The sequence below is a fragment of the Heterocephalus glaber genome, unplaced genomic scaffold (assembly GCF_053883595.1).
Source record: "Heterocephalus glaber isolate CG9 unplaced genomic scaffold, H.glaber_assembly_v1.0 deba00000122, whole genome shotgun sequence".
In the NCBI taxonomy this organism is placed as follows: domain Eukaryota; kingdom Metazoa; phylum Chordata; class Mammalia; order Rodentia; family Bathyergidae; genus Heterocephalus; species Heterocephalus glaber.
This window is the reverse complement of record NW_028258138.1, coordinates 73394588-73413066: the sequence shown is the minus strand read 5'-3', so window position 1 is coordinate 73413066 and position 18479 is coordinate 73394588. Positions and strand designations below refer to the sequence as shown.

At 45.2% G+C, this 18479-nt stretch overlaps 1 protein-coding gene across 2 annotated transcripts in view; it reads left to right on the top strand.

Moving 5' to 3' along the window:
- Sema5b (semaphorin 5B) overlaps window positions 1–18479 on the top strand; it is a 120585-nt gene that overhangs the window by 68000 nt on the left and 34106 nt on the right. For both annotated transcript variants that reach the window (XM_004873615.4, XM_004873614.3), the window contains exon 2: window positions 16779–16982. In XM_004873615.4, the coding sequence (XP_004873672.1) occupies window positions 16829–16982 (154 nt within the window). In that variant the 5' untranslated portion in view covers window positions 16779–16828. The remainder of the gene's footprint in view (window positions 1–16778; window positions 16983–18479) is intronic.

Below are 18479 nucleotides of genomic sequence, written 5' to 3'. Positions count from 1 at the left end.
TGTATTATAAATATGGTCTGTTTAAATATTACTTTCCATTTTCTTAATGATGTCATTTAAAGTTCTAAATTTTGATAGAATCTCATTTATCAATTTTTTCTTTTATACATCATGTTTTTTGTATCCTAGGAAATTCTTACCTACCCTAAATTCATGAACATTTTCCCTTATAATTTCTTCTTAAAGTTTTATAGTTTTAGTCTTTCATATTTAGATTCATAGATCCTTTCAAATTATTTTTATGTATGGAAATAAAGGGTTGAGATTAATTCTTTACATACCAGATGTTCTAGTACCATTTGCTGAAAACACTATCTTTTCCTCCACTCTTGAGTTTATGTTTTATAAAATGTTAATGTTAAATAAACTTTCAAAACTCAGTGGACCATATATGTGTGGTTCTATTTGTAGATTCTCTGTTTTATTTCAATGATCTATATGTCTTTCCTTACGCTAACACTGCCTTGATTACTGTAGCTTTAGAGGAGGTCTTAAAATTAGATAATAAGGGTCGGGGATTTAGCTCAGTGGTTTCACTGCCTGCTGCACAAGCTCAAGGACTCAAGTTCGATCCCCAGTACCAAAAAAAAAAAAATGATGCAGGAAAACTAGGTAATAAATGCCTTCCAACACTTTTTTTTTCCTTTTTACTTTCTAGGTCCTTTGTACTCCTATATAACATTTAAATTTCAATATCCAATTCTTCATTTATAGCAAGTATAAATAGACCTGAATTTTTATATATACCTTGTTTTTTCTAATCCTGCTAAATTCAAATGCAAGTTCTAGAGGCTCCTAGAGATTTCTTAGTATTTTCTCTGTAGATGATCCTTTCATCTACATGTAAAGATTTTACTTCTACCTTGCCAATCCTATGCTAATTATGTCTTTTTATTGCCAGACAATTTTGGTTTGGGCCTATGTTTCAAAGTTTAATGGACAGATGAAGAGTAAGCATATCTGCCCTTGTTACCCACCTTAGGAAGAAAGCGTTGTATCTTTTCCATTCATATAAGGCATTTTTGCTGAAAGTATGGAGTACGTATCTTATCTGTTGAGAAGGTTCTGTTCTACTTCTAGTCTTCTGATAGCTTTTGCCATGAACAGCTGCAGAATTTAGTGCAATACTTTTTCTCCAACTACTGACAAGATCATATGGCTTTTTCCTTTCCTCTGTTAAAATGACCACTTTTAGGGGTGGATCTTCCAATGCTGAACCAACACTGCCATCCCTATAATAAAACCACTTTCTACATACTGCCAGATCTGACTTCTTTTTTTCTTTTCCTTAAACTCTTTTATTGATACATTTTAGGTATACAATACATTTACATTTATCATTGGGTGCTTGTACCTGTACATGATGTATCTTGGTTCTTATTTTTTCTCCATTACCTGTGGGCCCTTCACCCCTCCACCTTTCCCTATTTACATACTTCGTTTCCATTTTTTTTCTTTTCTCATAATTTTTCCTTTCCATTCTTTCCTTTTCCCATCTCCTCCCACCACCCCTACCCCTTTGGACCTTTTCCTATTTCAAAGTATCAATTATTAGTTATTAATCCTTTTAATCCTTATTTACACTCTCAGTTTCTCACACCACAGAAACTATTCAGTATTTACACATGTGTGTCCTATTTATTTCACTTAAGAGTATGGCCTCAATATACATCCATTTAGCTATAAATGAGTCTAGTTTCTCGTTCTTTGTGGCTGAGTAGTACTCCATTTTATAAAAAAAAAAAAACCACATCTTCTTTATCCAGTTTCCAGTTGGGTACTTGGGCTGTTTCCAAGCTTTAGCTACTACAAACTGTGCCGCTATAAACATGGGTGCACATATATCTCTGTGGTATGATTCTTTTAATTCTTTTGGGAAAACATCCAGCAGGGGAATAGCTGGGTCAAATGGGACCTCCAGCCCTAGTTCTTTGAGGTATCTCCACACTGATTTCCATAGTGGTTGCACCAGTCTGCACTCCCACCAACACTGGAGAAGGGTTCCTTTCTCCCCACAACCCCGCCAGCATTTGTTATTGGTTGATTTCTTGATAGCAGCCATTCTTTCTGGGGTGAAGCGGAATCTCAGGGTTGTTTTCATCTGCATCTCTCGAATGACGAGTGATGTTGAACATTTTTTCATATATTTGTTTGCTGCTTTTACTTGTTTGAGAAATGTCTGTTCATTTCAGATGCCCATTTTTGAATTGGGTCTTTGAATTTGGGGGGTCTGATTTTTATTTGTTTGTTTTGTTTTTTTGGGTTTTTTGGTACCAGGGATCGAACTGAGGACCTTGCGCTTGCGAGGCAGGCACCGGAACCACTAAGCTAAATCCCCAGCCCTGGGGGGGGTTCTGATTTTTTTCAGTTCTTTATATATTCTAGATAGTAGCCCTTTGTCTGAGTTACTAGATCTGACTTTTTTTTTTTTTTTTTTTTTTGGTACCAGGGATCGAACTCGGGTCCTTGCGCTTGCGCAGTAGGCAGCGAAACCCCTGAGTTAAATCCCCGGCCCCAAGATCTGACTTTTAATAGTTTTTTTGTTAAATAAATTTCTATCTATGTTCATACTTTTTTCTTCTATTATCGTTATCCAGTTTTAGTATTAGCACAATGTTGATTTCCTAAAAAGAGGGGAGAAGTGTTCCTTCTTTTTTCTGCTTTAAATGTTTGATATACTTCATCAGTTAAAATGTATATGAGCCTGTTGTTGTCATATAGGTAGTTTTCAAGCTAGGAATATACTTTCTTTAATAGGTGCTATTCAAATTTTATATTTCCTCCAGAGTCAGTTTCATTAATTTGTTTTCCAAGGTACTTCTTAGAAGTTGTCAAATTTACTTCAAAAAAGATTTTTGCCATATGATTGCTATATCCTTTTAAATTCTGGAAAAGCTATGGTAATGTCCTCTAAATTTTGATATTGTAATTTTAAAAATGTATAATTGATATTGTGTAATAGAAAGAAAAGATCTAAAGGAGTAAGGGAAGTAGAAGGGGTAGGAGAAAGGAAAGAAGGGAACAGAAAAAATATGAGAAAAGGAAAAAAATGGAAACAAAGTCTTTGCAAATAGGGAAGGGTGGAGGGGGTGAAGGGAGGGCAGAGGAAGGGGAAAAAAATAAGAACCAAGATACTCATGCAAAGGTACAAGATCCCAATGATGAATGTAACTGTATTGTATACCTAAAATGTACCAATAAACTTAATGGGGGAAAAAAAAGAACACAGTGGAATTCATTATTTGAAGAATGCTTTGGAAAACCCTTTTGGGAAGTGAACACCAGTTGCCTTTGTGTATACCTTTTGTGCCAGTGTTCATGGATTTTCTGCTGAAGTGCATCTCACCTGTGTGCTCTATTTCATTTGACCTCCCCTTTGCACTTTGTGGCTGCCCTCTTTTCCATGGGGACAGACATTCTCACCCTGTCCTGTCCTGCCATTTCTGCATCTCTGGTCCTCTCTCTTCCCTCCCCCTCATGCTGCACACCCATGGTCCCTGATTTTCACTCCACGGTGTCCTTTTTTTCCCTCCCTGACATTGCCTGGCCCTGACTTGCTGGAGATGTCTCCTGGCTCCTCCTCCTTCTCCTCCTCCTCCTCTTCTTCTTCCTCTTCCTCTGAAATTCAGCCACCATGGCTCTCTGGATGTCAGAAATGTGTTTGCCCCAAAAGATGCCTGGGTGGGATGCCCTGTGGCTTCAATCCTTGCCCCAGCTAGATGGCCATGGTGTCAAGGGACAGTAGGGGGCTCTTTCACTCACTGGCCATGGGTGTCTGCCCTGGGGAGAGTGGGGGGCTGGCAGTGGGAGAATGATGGGTGTGGAGGCCAGAATAGCGGCCACCAAAGAGGTCCCTGGCCTTATCCCAGGGATCTGTGAATGTGTTACCTTATCTGGCAGAAAGAATTTTGCAGATTAATTTGGTTAAGGACCTGGAGGTAGGGAGATTTTCCTGGATTACTTGAATGGGCCCAGTGTAATCTGATGGGTCCTTAAAGTGGAGAACATTTCTCAGATGTGGTCCGAAGAAGAGGTAACTGTGAGATGAACGATGATGCTGGCCTTGAAGAAAAAGGGTGGGTGCCCCCAGGAAGCTGGAAAAGGCAAGAGATGGTACTCTTAATTCCAGAGAGCAGTGCCACCTGCCAACATGCTGATTGCAGCCCTCTGAAGCCCCGGACCAACTTCCAGCCCACAGAAACTGTGAAATAATAAATGTACATTGTTTTAAACCACAAGATCTGTGGTCATTTGCTATCTCAGCAGCAAGAAGTGAATCCAGTGGGCAATCCATACGCCATTGGGAGGTCTTGCCTTGTGACTTTTGCCTGGCTTGTTGTGTGGACTCAGTGCAAATTCTCCCCCACAGTGAGTGGTTCATCCAGTCCCTAGGCCTGTGTCTCTTAGATATCTTGTGGCTACATCCATCTCCCGTTGCCCCAGCCAGATGCCTGTGGTGCGGAGGGACTATAGGGGACTTATTTCACCCACTGGTCAGGGGCAAGTGTGCCCCGGAGAGAGTGCAGGGCTGTCAGTAGGCGCCAGACTGAGGTGAGAACAGAGAGAAGCCTCCATCATCTGGGGATTCATCACCACATCTCAGGCCAGTGTATTTTAAGAGATTTTCTTTTAAAAAATTATGATAACACATATATAACATAAAAATTGCAATCAAGCTCAGTAGTATTAAGGGCAGTCACATTGCTGTGCACCATCACCACCAGCCTTCTCCAGAACTCTGTGCATTCTGTTCTTAGTGAGCAATAACTTCCCCTTCCTTTTTTCTGCATCCTAATTTCTGTTTCTGTGAATTGAACTATTCTAGGTATTTAATATAAATGGACTCATATGCAGTATTTATCTTTTCATGACTGGCTTATTTAACTTTGCATAATATCCTCAAGGTTCATCTATGCTGTTCATGTCAGAATTTCCTCCCCATTTAAGGCTGAATAATACTCCATGATATGTGTATACCACATTTTGTTTGTTCATCTGTCTGTTGAACTTCTGCCTTTTGGCCGCTATGAACCATGCTTCTATGACACAGGTATCTCGTTGATACTATGCTTTCAGTTCCTTTGGGTGAATATCCACAAGCAACTGCCGGATCACATTGGTAATTCTAGGTTTAGCTTTTTGTGGAACTGCCACACTGTTTTTCATGGTGGCTACACAATTTGTTTTTGGTACTGGGGATTGAACTCAGGATCTTGCGCTTGCCAGGCAGATGCGGTGCCACTGAACTACATCCCTGGCCCATTTTAACCATCTTTTAAGGGTGACATTTAGCAACATTCAGTGCATTCACATTCTTGTACAACCACCATCCCATCCATCTCTTTTTGAGCTCTCTGACTGACAGGATAAGCTGTGTGTTGAGAAACCTTGCTCAGGCGAGTGAGTAGACACACACCCTCCACAAAGGTTTGTGTTGAGCGAGTGAAGCTGTGCTGGAAAACCCAAGAAAATCCAGGCCTTTTGCTGGATTTGCATCTGTTTTTGAGCTATAGACATGTTTTCCAATGCACTTTCCATTTTACCCAGCCACAGAATATCTGATAGCAAAATATTTTCATAGCCAGCGCTGGCCCATAGGGAGGAGATGGGAGGCTGCTTTAATGAATAGATAAGCGGGTGTGTGTTTGGCAATATCCTCAGCATTTAATTCCAGTAATTAAAGTAGACAAGTCGCCTTTGTTTTCTTTTTCCTTGCAAAAACAATTTTAAAAATTACAGAATATTTGAGGAACAGGAAATAAAACTGTTCTCATGGTCGTATCATCTTAGTGCCACCAGCACCACTCCCAGTTGTGATACTGATCTGTGCAAGGAATCAGGCAAACATGCTCTCTGCCCTTTTTCTTCCAGCTGCACTACAGCTCCATGAGGCAGGAGCCTGGTAGTGACCACGGCCTCCTTTAGCAGGCTCTCTCCCTGTGCTTTTGGCCAACTTGCCTTCCTGTGCCTGTTCTTTCCAACACAGCTGCCCTCAACACGTCCACACTTGTTAGTTTTATAAACTGTGTTGTGTTCAGTTCTGATCTTTAGTTAACTGTTTGAGGAGTGAGCCCAGGCTTCATGATCCATGATCACAAATGCAGAGTGATTATAGACTGTGCTTAGTATATTTTCCTGCAGTGGCCTGGGCTTCGCTTGTAAGGCTGTGTCAAATAATGCCATCTTCTGGAAGACTAAGTTTGTCCTGGCATGCTGAGCCCAGTGCTGGAGCCCAGCTACCTGGGTTTGCATCCAGCTGCTATCAGTTTGACCTTTTGGCTGGTTCTTGCCTCACTTTCACAGATTCATGAAATGGAGATAATAGTGGAATCTATAGAGTTATTTTGTGGATTATATAGCATGCTATAATGAACATAATATTGCAGATAGGTAAATTAACTAGATATCTTGTGTGCAGTTAGACTGGACAAGCCCTCTAAAAGCCAACACAGCAAGGAGCCAATCAAGACACATTCACTGAAGGCCAGAATTGTAAAAGGAGAGAAACTACACACCCTTGTGTAGTTTCTTCCCCTGGGGATAAATAGCAGTGACTGATATTCTAAATAGATATCAATCACCTGGGTGGGAGGTCAAGGTCTTAACCCAGCCTCTCCAGGAAATATCCCTGACTCCCGTTCTTACTAAAACTCCTTCTTTTGGGGGGGGGGGGGCAGGGCAGGTGGTGGAACCACTGAGCTAAATCCCCTGCCCCTAAAAATCCTTCTATGCTTGCTATGTGACTTGCTCCCCAATTTGACCCCCATTTGATCAATGTTACCTGGGTGACTATACTTGTAATCTTATTGGTTGGTCATGGCTTTGTCCCACCTCATGCCCACCTTGTAAATTTCCATTGGGTCTTACAGTTTTGTCCCACTCTGTACCCGCCTCACCACATGGCTTTGCTGTATAAAACATCTTTGAAAAGTGGGTGAGCCGGCAACCCATTTTCCAGTTCCCCTTCTGTATCTCTTAGGCAGAAGCTCTCTTTCTCCCAATAAATTTTTCCTACTCTTAACCTCCATTGTTCCTAGAATTTATTCTTTGATTTTAGAGAACACGAACTCGGATTTGGGATATCTAGTAGGTTTAGGGGTTATGTCTCTTCCCCCTATATCAATAGAACATTGCTTGGTACCTAATAGAGTGGTTCTATCACAGGCTAGCTCAGGTACTTGCTTCAGTGATAAGGGACAGTATGGATTTATAGGCAAAAGCTTTAACTGACAGGTAAAAGAACATAAGGACCCCAGCTTGAAGTCCTAACTGGAGGGGGTATACTTGATGAAGAGGAGCAGGAATTCAGCTTTTAGGGATTAGCTGAGTTGGGCCAGGGCCTGGTTGATCATTATCTTAGTACTGGTTTTGTTGCTTAGGTTGAGTCCTCATGACTTGAGGGGCAACGTGATGCTCAAGGGAGGAAGCCTTGTGGCTTGAAAGGCAATACTGATTATGTTAGGTCTGTTGGAGTCCAGGTGACCATAGGATTAGGGCAGTGATGTCGAACCTTTTAGAGACGAGTGCCCAAACTCCAACCCAAAACCTACTTATTTATTGGAAAGTGCCAACACTGCAATCATACGTTAACATCTTTTGTCTTAAAAGAAAAACAAGTAGTAACGTGTGCCATAGGTTTGCTGGTTTAGGGCAATGGAGACTTCAGGTCATAGATGTTCTCGGTCTGGAAGAGTAACAAGGTGCAGTAGGTAAATTTAGGAGAATAAACCTTGTATGGCAAAATTTTAGACAGACATTCCCCAAATAACTAACATGCCTAGATGCAGAGCTGAGAAAGATTTGACCCAGAGTCTTATAAGACAAAGGTACAGCTTTGCTCTACTTTGAGTCACCTATTGGGTATTTGTAGCCCCAAGTGAAAAGTCGTGAGTTTTAGCAAAAACCACTTTAAAGTCCTTGATTATCTTAGGATAAAACACAAATCATGCTTGTAATGAATAACAGGTAAAGGATCTAGGAGTTTGTCCTCCACCCCTGTGGTGGTCTCTGACTGTGTCATGACTCTGTCAGTTGTTATTATTACTTCATCTTGGTTCTTCCACTAGCTCCCCCCCACTCCTGACCTGGCTATTCTCTCCACAGCCTCAGTTTATTCATCTGAAGATATGGGGTTGAACCAAATGATCTGTAGGAGCCCCTCTCATAAAATTTTCTGTGATGACATTTTCATTTTATCTTCCCACGGGTTTAATGGCAGCTGGAGGAATGTGGATGGGACTGTAGGAAGGACTTCCAAGTGCCGATAATGCAAATGCTCCCTGGAGTTTCCTAGGAATGTATGGGACTAGGAGAGAGCAAGACCCTGGGAAAAGGCATGGGGAGCGGCGGGGAGCATCCCTACTCCCTCACCCCCCAGGCTCCAAAGCTCTCTGAGCCTCTGCCCCTCCCCCATTGGGTTTCTACCTTCCCTCTGGGGCCCAGCCTCCCAGACAGTCAGAACTGGGAAGAAAGGAAGAAAATCCGTAACCAATCAGCTCTATTCAGAGCAAAGGGAAGGAATCTGCATCTCAATCTTATCTTTGTGCGGAGTTTGGCTAAGCTCGGCCCCCCAAGTGGTGAAGGGTGGGAAGGGAAGGTGCCTTGGCTGGTCGGTGGAGGAGAAGCCCATAGCTGGGCAGCTGGGCAGCTGGTGGCCTGGGCCTGGGGGGGTGGGGGGGGAGTGGGTCGGGACTGAGAGTCCCCCCCTCCCCCCCGCTGCCAAACCGCAGACAGAATATATTCTTCCCTGCTCCTGGTGTCCCTCTATTTCCTCTTCTTTTCTCGCCTTCTATTTCTCTTCCCCTTTCCCAGGCATGCAGCCAAGTGGGGACTTTGAATGGAAGCAAGGAGGGAGGGGCTGGGGGAGGAGGACCCTCCAGAACCCCATCCCCAGAGGTCCTCAGCAGACAGAACTTGAGTGGGAACCAGAGGCAGCATCTCCTTCACTCTCACCGTCCTGGCGCTTGGCTTTCACGCCTGGACTGGGGCAGGTGCCAGGTGCCTGTCAGCATGCTGGCTCCAGCTCTGGAGTCTGCCCTGTCCATCTGGAGCCTCTGGAATTTGTTTCTCAAGAGCAGCTCAGGTCCTGGAGAAACTGGCTCCCATAGCCCAAACTGATTTGCAATCAGCTTAATAATTTATAGCTAGAAAGTGCTCTCCTTGGTAAGTAAGCCCAGTCAGGAAACTAAATTGGGTTCCAACCACTGCATAGACAGTGTCTGCAGCCTTGTCTGCTGAATGTGCCCAGAGGATTGGGCCCATGTGCTCCTGAGGGAAGACAGCAATATCATAGTAGTCTGCAGCTTTTGCATCCAGCAGTCTCAAGATCCCATCTCAGCTCTAATGTTCACTAGTGCTGGGACCTCAGGCAGGTTCCTCAGCTTCCATAACCTCCATTTCCTCACTTTGACAAAGAACATTGGTCTCAGGGCCATCTCTTGGTTTCTGTATGAAGCTGTCATGAAATCTTTCAGGGCAAGAGCCTAGCACAGTGCCTGGCATGTGCTCCTTCTGCTCCAGCTATTTTCACCCATGTGCTCCACTTTAGAGTTATATGCTGTCATTTCCTATCTGATTACATTGTTTTGTGCAGTAAAAAGAAGAGATCTCTACTGCTCTGCAATGTGAGGGATCCTATTGCTGCTGCCCTGATACAGCCCTATGGCTGCGTGCCTCCCACCTGGGCCTGCAGTTTCTTTCCCTGCTCTACTGGGGGCCCAGCCTGTGGTGGGCCTGGTGTGCCTCTGGAGAGTCCATAAGGGAACCCGAGTCCAGCCGTGCTCTGGGTGTGAGGCTGGACTCTTGGAGGAAGAGGTGCCCAATTCTACTTTGCCCTATGACAAGTGGCCTCTCTAGTCCCTTTCTTCCATTGCCTGCTGGCACCTGATTTTCCAAAGCACAGCCTTGACCGCTTTATTCCACCACTGCAGAGTGTCCCCAGGTCCTCCTGTGCAGCAAAGGAACCTCCTGGAACCTCACTGTGAATCGGCCTTCCTTTCCCTCATCTCTCTTTCCAGACTCATGTCTCCTCATCCCCCTCTCTCTGCTGTGTCTCCAGCACCAAGGATTATCTGAGGGTGCCTAGGGCCAAGGCCTTGCCTGTGCTGTGCTCTCAGTCTGTAAGAAGTGCCATCCCTGTTTCATTTGAGGCCTATGGTCTGTACCAGGCCTCTTAGGCCTCCTTCCCACAGACAGCCCAGCTGTCTCACTATTTTCCCAGGGTGTCTTGTACCTCAGAGGACAAGCTCAGCATCTGCTTCCAGCTGATGTTTTACCCCAGTTTTGGTCTCCCTTGTGCCTGGCAGCTCCAGGAGAGCTGGGACCCCACAGCTCCTCACACCAAATGGAAGGATGACTGAACTGGTCCTCAGATGGTCTGGGCACTCAGGCTCTGACACACAGGGGAAGACATGGTTGTGCAGGGGAAGCAACTGGAGCCTGTTTCGGGCTCTGTGGGAGATTCGGGGCTAACACTCGCACACGCACGCGTGCACACACACATGCGCCCCCCCCACACACACACACGAAGGGCAGAGGTCCCTCTGACTGGGCCTCCAGATCACCTTGGCCCAAGCTCTACCTTTCTTTCTACCTCACCATCATTCTGAGAGTTCATCTCCTCTGTTGTAGCCTCCCCTCCTCCTCTTCCTCCTGTCAGTGCTTGGAAAACAGGCCCTGCAGATGCCCCAGAGAAGGTGAGCAGTCCTCAAGGGACTGTCTGTGTGGCTGTGTGTGTGTTCTCTCCCCCACGCATACTCACTTTCACACGCCTCAGGCACCATTAGAGTGACCCCACAGTGAGGCCCTGCAGGGAACTGGGGCAGCAGTGTAAGAGAAGGCAAGAAGCTCTGGCTGAAGATGTAGGAAATGCTTTCCTTGTGGCTCCGGGTTTCCCAAAATAGCAGGAGTCAGCTGGTGCTGTACCTCCCTTTCCCGCTCTTAGAGCATCCCTCTGCCACCACCACTGTGCCAGTGACAGGAAACCCTAGAACAGGGCAGAAATGTGCATCCTCTATTCCCTTCCTCATCCGGATCCCAAGCTCCAGGTTACTCCCTCAGGGACCCATTTCCTCTCCCTCATTAGAATATAAGCTCTTTGAAGGCAGGGACCATGCTATTGCCATGTGAGTCTACCCCTACCCTTACTTTCCCCCTGTACAGGACCTGCACACAGGAGGCATTCAGGAAGTACCCAGTGAAGTACCACACAAGTGAATGCTAACTAGCTGAGGTTTTACATGTACTAATCAGGTTCTACTTATGGACCCACTCTCTGCCGACCTTAGCTCTGAGTGCTTCTCTCAAGGCATTCTCTCAAGGGCTGGGAATTTAACTCTCAGTGGTAGAACACATAAGGCCCTGGGTTCCTTCCCCAGAAACACACACGCACAGGTGTTCTCTCCAAGGCAAAGAACTATTAGTCTTATTTATAAGTGATGAATCTGAGATGTACACCCAGATATTTCAGCTTCCCATGCTCAGGGCTTTCCATGGTACTATGCAAGCCTCAGGAAAATCAGCCTCTTGCCACATATTGCTGTTCTGAGATTGTTTTAACATTAAATCGTACACTTGTATTAGAAATAGAAATTTTGGGCCAACGATTTAACTCAGTGGTTCCAGCGCCTGCCTTGCAAGTGCAAGGTCCTGAGTTCAATCCCCGATACCAAAAAGAAAAAAGAAAGAAATAGAAATTTTACTTGTCATAGAAATATTTGATTTTAAGTATAAAAACAAACTACATTGAATAGAAATATTTTTTGGCTAATGATAACTGAAATCTGAAAAACAAAGGCTTAAACAAACTAGGAGTGTATTTCCCTCCAATAATAATAGCCAGCATTTATACAGCCCTTAATTTGTGACAGGTGCTCTTCTAAGCCCATTAGATGAAAGAAATCATTTAATCTTTGCAACAACATTTTTAAGAGATGCGTATAATTTTCCCCTTACAGACAAAGAAAAAAAAGCTCATGGTACAGTGCTACATGCTTAGCATGAGCAAGGCCCTGGGTTGAATCCCCAGCACCAAGTAAAGGAAGAAAGGAGGGAAAGAAGGAAAAAGAAAGGGAGGAAGGAAGGAAAGAAGGAAAGAAGAGAGAAAGTGCAAGGGACAAAGCTGGAAAAGAAATCTGGAGGTAGGCACAGTAGGGCTCCTTCTGTGTCATCGTCCCAGCTCCAACCTGGCTTCCTGCACCACCACCCTTAGCTAACCATCACTTAGCAATTGCAGGTGGCCGATGGAGCAACATTCCTATCTTATTTTTGGAAAAAGTAAAGTCCTCTTGGAACATTCCTTGCACTGCCCATGGATGACTTTCATGTACCATCTGGCTCCTCTGTGGCTAGGAGAGGTTTAACTGAGGTATACATTGGCTCCACCTCTCACGAATGTTAAGACTGTGCTAGACAGGAGGAAGGTCACAAACAGAAACTGAGACAACACCTGTGGGCAACTACTGATCTGACACAACTCCATGCAAAACCAGAAATTTTATTACCAAGACTTAGGTGATGAGTGGCTTATGGAGGTAGAATATAGTCAGACCTCAGGCAGCAGGTAGAATTTGTTACTGGTCTGTTTTCAGATTGTTCTCACCCATATGGCAGGTGGAAGAGGACCATCCCGGGACCCATATTTACATTTCCAGATTCTTCCAGATAGACTGATTTGACCCTTGACGGGACAGCAACTGATTGGTCTATTTTGATCACATGACCCTATGGGAAACAATTATTGGTCTGTTTTGATCACACGACTGCCCTGGTGCAAGCAGCTGTGGCCCAGATCAAGTGGCATGTAAAAGGCTGCTGGGGCCTACGTCTTCAGTTGTGAATAGAGGGAGATAATTTCCCCTCCACTGGGGAATTGGAGTTCTTAGAAGTTGGGAAGTTGTCCCTACCCAATAATTGTCTAGAACTCTGCTCAAAAAGTGCGACCTTATAATAGTCATTGATGTGAAGATTGGCCACTCTTCTTTTTTTTAGTGTGGTACCCTTGTTCTACTGACAGTTTCAAAGCTTCAAGCCCTGGCTCATTGCACTCAGTGCTGGGCGTTAGCACTCCACACTCCAGCCTATTCATAGCTGCTCCTCTGACCCTGCATTACAGCCCTGCCAGGGCCTACTGACTCCTTTGCCAAGGAGAAAGAGGTCTTTGACAATGATGGCAAAACAGGCCTGTGCATGAGCCTCCAAAGGACTCAGGATTGGGCACTGATGTGAGTACAGTTGTTTCCCGTGGCCTCCCTGACGTGCTCTTTGTCTATCTCAGTATGACTCTGTGTGCTTGCCCATGTGCCTCTCTCTCTGCCTCTCTCTTTCCTCCCCTGAAGAAAGGCCCTTGAATTGAGCAGATCCTAGATCCAGACGCTGTCCTTACCTCTTCCCTGCCTCCATCATGTCCCCTACATTCCTGTCCTTTTCCTGAAATGGCCTGCAGACGTGCGGCACTGGGACCCAGGTGGATGCAGTGATATTAATCTAGCAATTATTGATTCAGGAAGGACTTGCAGGACATATTAACATAAAAACCATAATGAGAATGGAACTTCTGCTGCAGAACTTAAGAGCTCTGAGGCATGAGGTCTGGAGGAGGAGAAGGGTCCCAGGGTACATTCCTCATTCAGGCCCCTGGGCTCAGGATCTGGCCACAGAGAGTGACGGGCTGGCTGAGTCTCTGAGGGTAGTGGTCAGCTCTGGGTGGGGAGGCAGGAGGCCTGGACAGGGAGGGGAGTATGGGACAGGGGCAGGTGGGCAATAATGATGGAGGGCAGTTGTGTGCCACCTTTGACGTCTTGAGGGGCTGAGGGGACAGAAGCCCCAGCTCAAAGGATGATATTTGCATATGTGTTGAGTAATCCCTCATGAGGTGTTCTGTCAGTCAGGGACCCCCAGGAAGCAGATGGTGCCCTCAAGATGGGAGTTTAATAAAAGAGCTGTTTACTGACATGTGGGAAGGGAGCTTGGAACCACATGGATCATTTCCTGTGCAGTAACCTGGGGCTGAAACCAGGGGCCTGGTGCCACCCAGGTTCTAAAGGTAGGAGGGAGGGAGCAATTTCCAGTACTCTGAAAGCAGAGGATGCAGGCAGCTCCCAGTGCATCTCTTCCTCTCGCCACTGGCCACACGTAAACTGAGGGAAGGGAGGCCCTGGATGCGGCCCCTGAAGATACACCCAGCAGGCAGGAGAGGGTGGATCTGGAGGTACAAAGGGCAGAAGGGAGGTCTCCAGTGCCACCCATGTCCTCCTTGCTCCAGAACTGCTCCCACTAGTTGATCACCAGTGTCTGCCAGGATTGTTCTAGACCTTTTAAAGGGAGTAACTCCTTTCATCCTCACCGCCACTGGTGCACTTTTTCTTGTTTTCTTCATTCCTGATTTGGGAAACCAAGGCAAGGAGATGTCAAGTACTTTTCCCAGAGCCACACAGCTAGTAAGGAAAAGAGCTGGGACCTGGCCCTCCCCTTTGGCCCTCCCCTTCCACACACATGCCCTGCTGCGGTGCTGTTTGAGAGGCCAGGGGCAGTACTGTGGAAGGGCTCTAGTGGGTACCAAGCTGGGACAGCAGAGCCAAGGCCCACTGCAGGAAGGCCCAGCCAAACACTGAGGGGAGAAAAAACATACGTGAGTGACAATATGAAAAGAATTTGGGTCCAGCCTCCCTTTCAGAGGCTCTCGATAAGAAGGATGGCCAGGCCCTTCTGGGAGGGCAGAGAATGCAGTGTTTGTACCTGGGGACCAGGGGACCAAAGAGGGGCCATGGGGACTGATTCCTGACATGGTGCTGATCCGGGGAGGGTAGACCAGCTATGTCTGTCACTGTGTTATTTCTTTGAAGCCTTACAGCAACTCACAGATGGATATCATCTCATTTCACACATGTGTGAGGAAAGAGGAATGAGTAAAATAATCTGACTGCAATTTTCCAGAGCAAAGTAGTGGTGCTAGGAATAAAAGAGAGGAAGGGTTAGAAGCAAAGATTTTAGATAAGGGAGAAGCCCTGGGGCCTCTCAATGGCTTTCACCTTGGGGAGGCTCATCAGAGTCACCTCTGGAATCCCCCATCTGCCCACGAAAGCCTCCACTCTGATTCACCCCATCCCTGGTTGGGAGTCCCTGACTCAGTTCAACTTCTAATTTCATAGAAGAGAAGACCCATCCTTTTCTATAGCTGCATAGTATTTTATTACAGAGATACCCCATAGCTTATTTAAATAGTCTCTTGTTTCTAGATATTTGATTGTCTTTCATCCTTCTGTTATTTCAAAGAATGTCACAACAAATAATCTCATACATAGGTCACCTTGTATAGGTCCCCCTGAATTCTATTTTTGCTTCTCGACTATCTGTGGGGAAGGAGCAGTTTTGATTTTTCAATTTACAATCTGTCGCAGATGGATACTTATGTAAAATTCAATAAAAGTGAATTACCAGAGAAATGAATTGAAAAACAACATGCAAGTACAAGCCAAAATATTTACTCTGTGCCCTCTCTCTCTCTCTCTCTCTCTCTCATTGTTGTGTTTTTGTGCTGCTGAGAATGGAACCCAGGATCTTGCACATGCTAGGCAAGTGCTCTGCCACTAAGCTGCACCCCCAGACCCAATTATTTGGTTGTTAGATAGAATATACATAAAGTTAATCTCTCAAAGTACTAGAAAGGCTTTAAACGCTGGCTCTCAAATTTCTGCATCTATCTTACTACAGAGTCTGTTATGCGGGGATCAACACTGGCCTGTGCACCAGTTTGGGGAGCACAGGAGTAGACTCCCAAAATTAGATTACAAGTCAAAGAGTAAATGCATTAGTAGTTTTGCCAGCTACTGCCAGATTCCCCTCCAGATGACTTGTGCCATTTTCACACCCAACAGCAGTACATGACAGTGCCCGTTTCACCTCAACCTCTCCAAAAGTGTGTTGTATAACTTGGGTTTCTGCTAACTTGGTAGGTGTGAAGTGGTATCTCAGTCTAAGTGTTCATTTGCATTGCTCTTACTATGAATGAGAAAAAATGTCATTCATATTATTTTAAACTCTGTTTACATTTATATTCTTTACCTATTGTTCAACTGGATTGTTGGCCTTTTTCTTCTTGACCCCTAGGAGTTCTTTTTGTATTAGGAATATTAGTCTTTTTTCTGTAATATGAATTGTAAATAGTTTTCCAGATTGTCATTTGCCTGTTGATGCTTCTTGATGTTATTTTTTGGAGGGAGGACATGGAGGAATCTGTGTTCTTAGTGTAGTCAAATTTGTCAATCTTTTCTTTGATGGTTTCTAGATTTTGAGTCATGATTTTTCCCTCCAAGGCATGAAGGATTCTGCCCAAATTTTCTTCTAATATTTTTATGGTTTTGTCCTTAACATTTAAATCTTTTATCCAATTGAAATTTTTTCTAGCATAAGATGTGAAGTCCAAGTTGGACTTGGGTCCACGTTTTTCATTTTATGAATAGTTACTGACTTCCCTGGTTCCATTTATTAAAATCCTTAAGATACTACTTGTATCATTAAAACTAATTTTAAACTACTTGAGATAATAATAGAAAAGGTTCTATAATTCATCAGTTTTGTACAGAATACCATCAGAAGGAAAATTAACTTTCAAGATATGATCTATAACTTTGAATTACTAGAGGAGAATAATAAACTCTAAGCAACAAACACAAATATATATATTTTTTAAATGCCATGGGGCTGTTGACAACCATGAGGAAATTGAGAGAAGTGGGCACTGATGGAGGGAGCACTTGGTGAGACTGAGTTTTGCATTTCAGGTCTCCTCCCCAGCCTGACTCCAGGACCTAGGACTGCAGAGGGGTCCACCATGGTGGTCCCAGGACCCCTGGCTGTGTCACTGTTGCTGCCCAGCCTCGCTCTGCTGGTGGCCCACCTTTCCAGCTCCCATGATGTCTCCAGTGAGCCAAGCGGTGAGCAGCAACTCTGCACCCTGAGAGAGCACCCCACTGTGACCTTTGAAGGTGAGAGCATCCCACTCAGTGGTCCTGAAGGACTCGGGCCAGAGCTCAGCAGGGTTTTCCTGGCTGCTGGAAGACCTTGGGATGTTCATTCCTGTAGGATACTGAGCCTCTGATAGATGTTTTGAGAAGAACAGTCCCCTATGTGTGGGCTGGAAAGGTCTAACTTTTGTCTCCAGATGATTTATTCAGGGCTATTGTCCATGCTTTCTCTGGGGGAAATGGTGGTCTTACACTAGGATTCTTTTGCTAGAGAATGAAGCTGAGGACACCCTGGATTCCAGTGGCCAAGGTCTGCTTGGTGATCTCAGCTTTAGCTGCTCTGGAAGCACAAGCTCCACTTCTTGGCTTCTATGATTAGGGAAGGGTAAAGATGACTCACTCATTAGGAAGTGCCTGGAGATCTCTGGAAGGCTTTCTTCCCACTCTAAGTGGGCTGCAGGAATCCCTGTTTGGAGTCCTAGGAAACCCCAGCGAAAGGGGCCCTGATGACTAATAACACCTCTGTTTGCTGAGGGGAGCATGGGAGTGTCCTATTACAGTGTTTCCCAAACTGGGATTTTTGAATCACTGGACATATTCCAAGGGGTCCATACATTCTCCATGATTTCTAAAATCAGTATATACATTTGATGATAATCCAAAAAATAAAATAAAACACAAATACCAGAGAGGCCTGGATGTTCTCCCATGACCTATTGACCAGTCTGAGGGTCCCTGGTTGTGTCATGATCATATTCATAATTCAAGATCCAACACCTACTTGGCAGCTCACATCAGGATCTGCAGATGTTATCTCAGGGGTCCCAGGTTCTTAAGTCTGATCCACTCTGGCCTACTTTCTCCTCTAATAACCGTTTCCAAGAGGGCACTCTGGGCAAGGAGACTATCATCTCCTTTTGCAAACAGGAAGACCAAGGCCTCGGCCCCAGAGAGACTTGTCAGAGCTGGGCTTCAGGGTCATTCTTCTGACTCTACTGCCCTGAGATCAGATGCTCTGCCCTCCAGGGCCCTGACCTGTTCTGCAGGGCCAGTGAGGTGGGCCAAGGTGGAAACCAGAACAGAAAGACAAATCAGTGAGTCAGAGGCTAGTGTGGGATTTGACGGGCAGAAGGTAGGTGAGGGTGCTGGAGGACAGGGAGGCTGGAGGTGGTTTGAAAATGCGGGTTTCCAGCTGCAGGATGGCTCCTTTCTCTGGGGAGGAAGATTTCCAGCTGTCTTCTCTGTGCTGTCTTGTTTGAACCGGGATCTCTGGCTTTGTAGGCTTAAGTGGATTAGAGTAAATTAGCAATGTCCTGAGTGTACAAACACACGCACACCCTCAGACTTCTGATGGCTCCTGGAGTTCTAGTGGCTGTCACTGCAGCAAAGGACCAAGTGTGGAGATGGAAGGAACAGGATTCCTAGGGCTCTCCTCAAGTGACAGCTCCTCAGGGAACATGCCCTCCCAGGGGCATTGCCCGGGGCACTACTCACAAGGCTGATCCTTGTCCCCTTCCC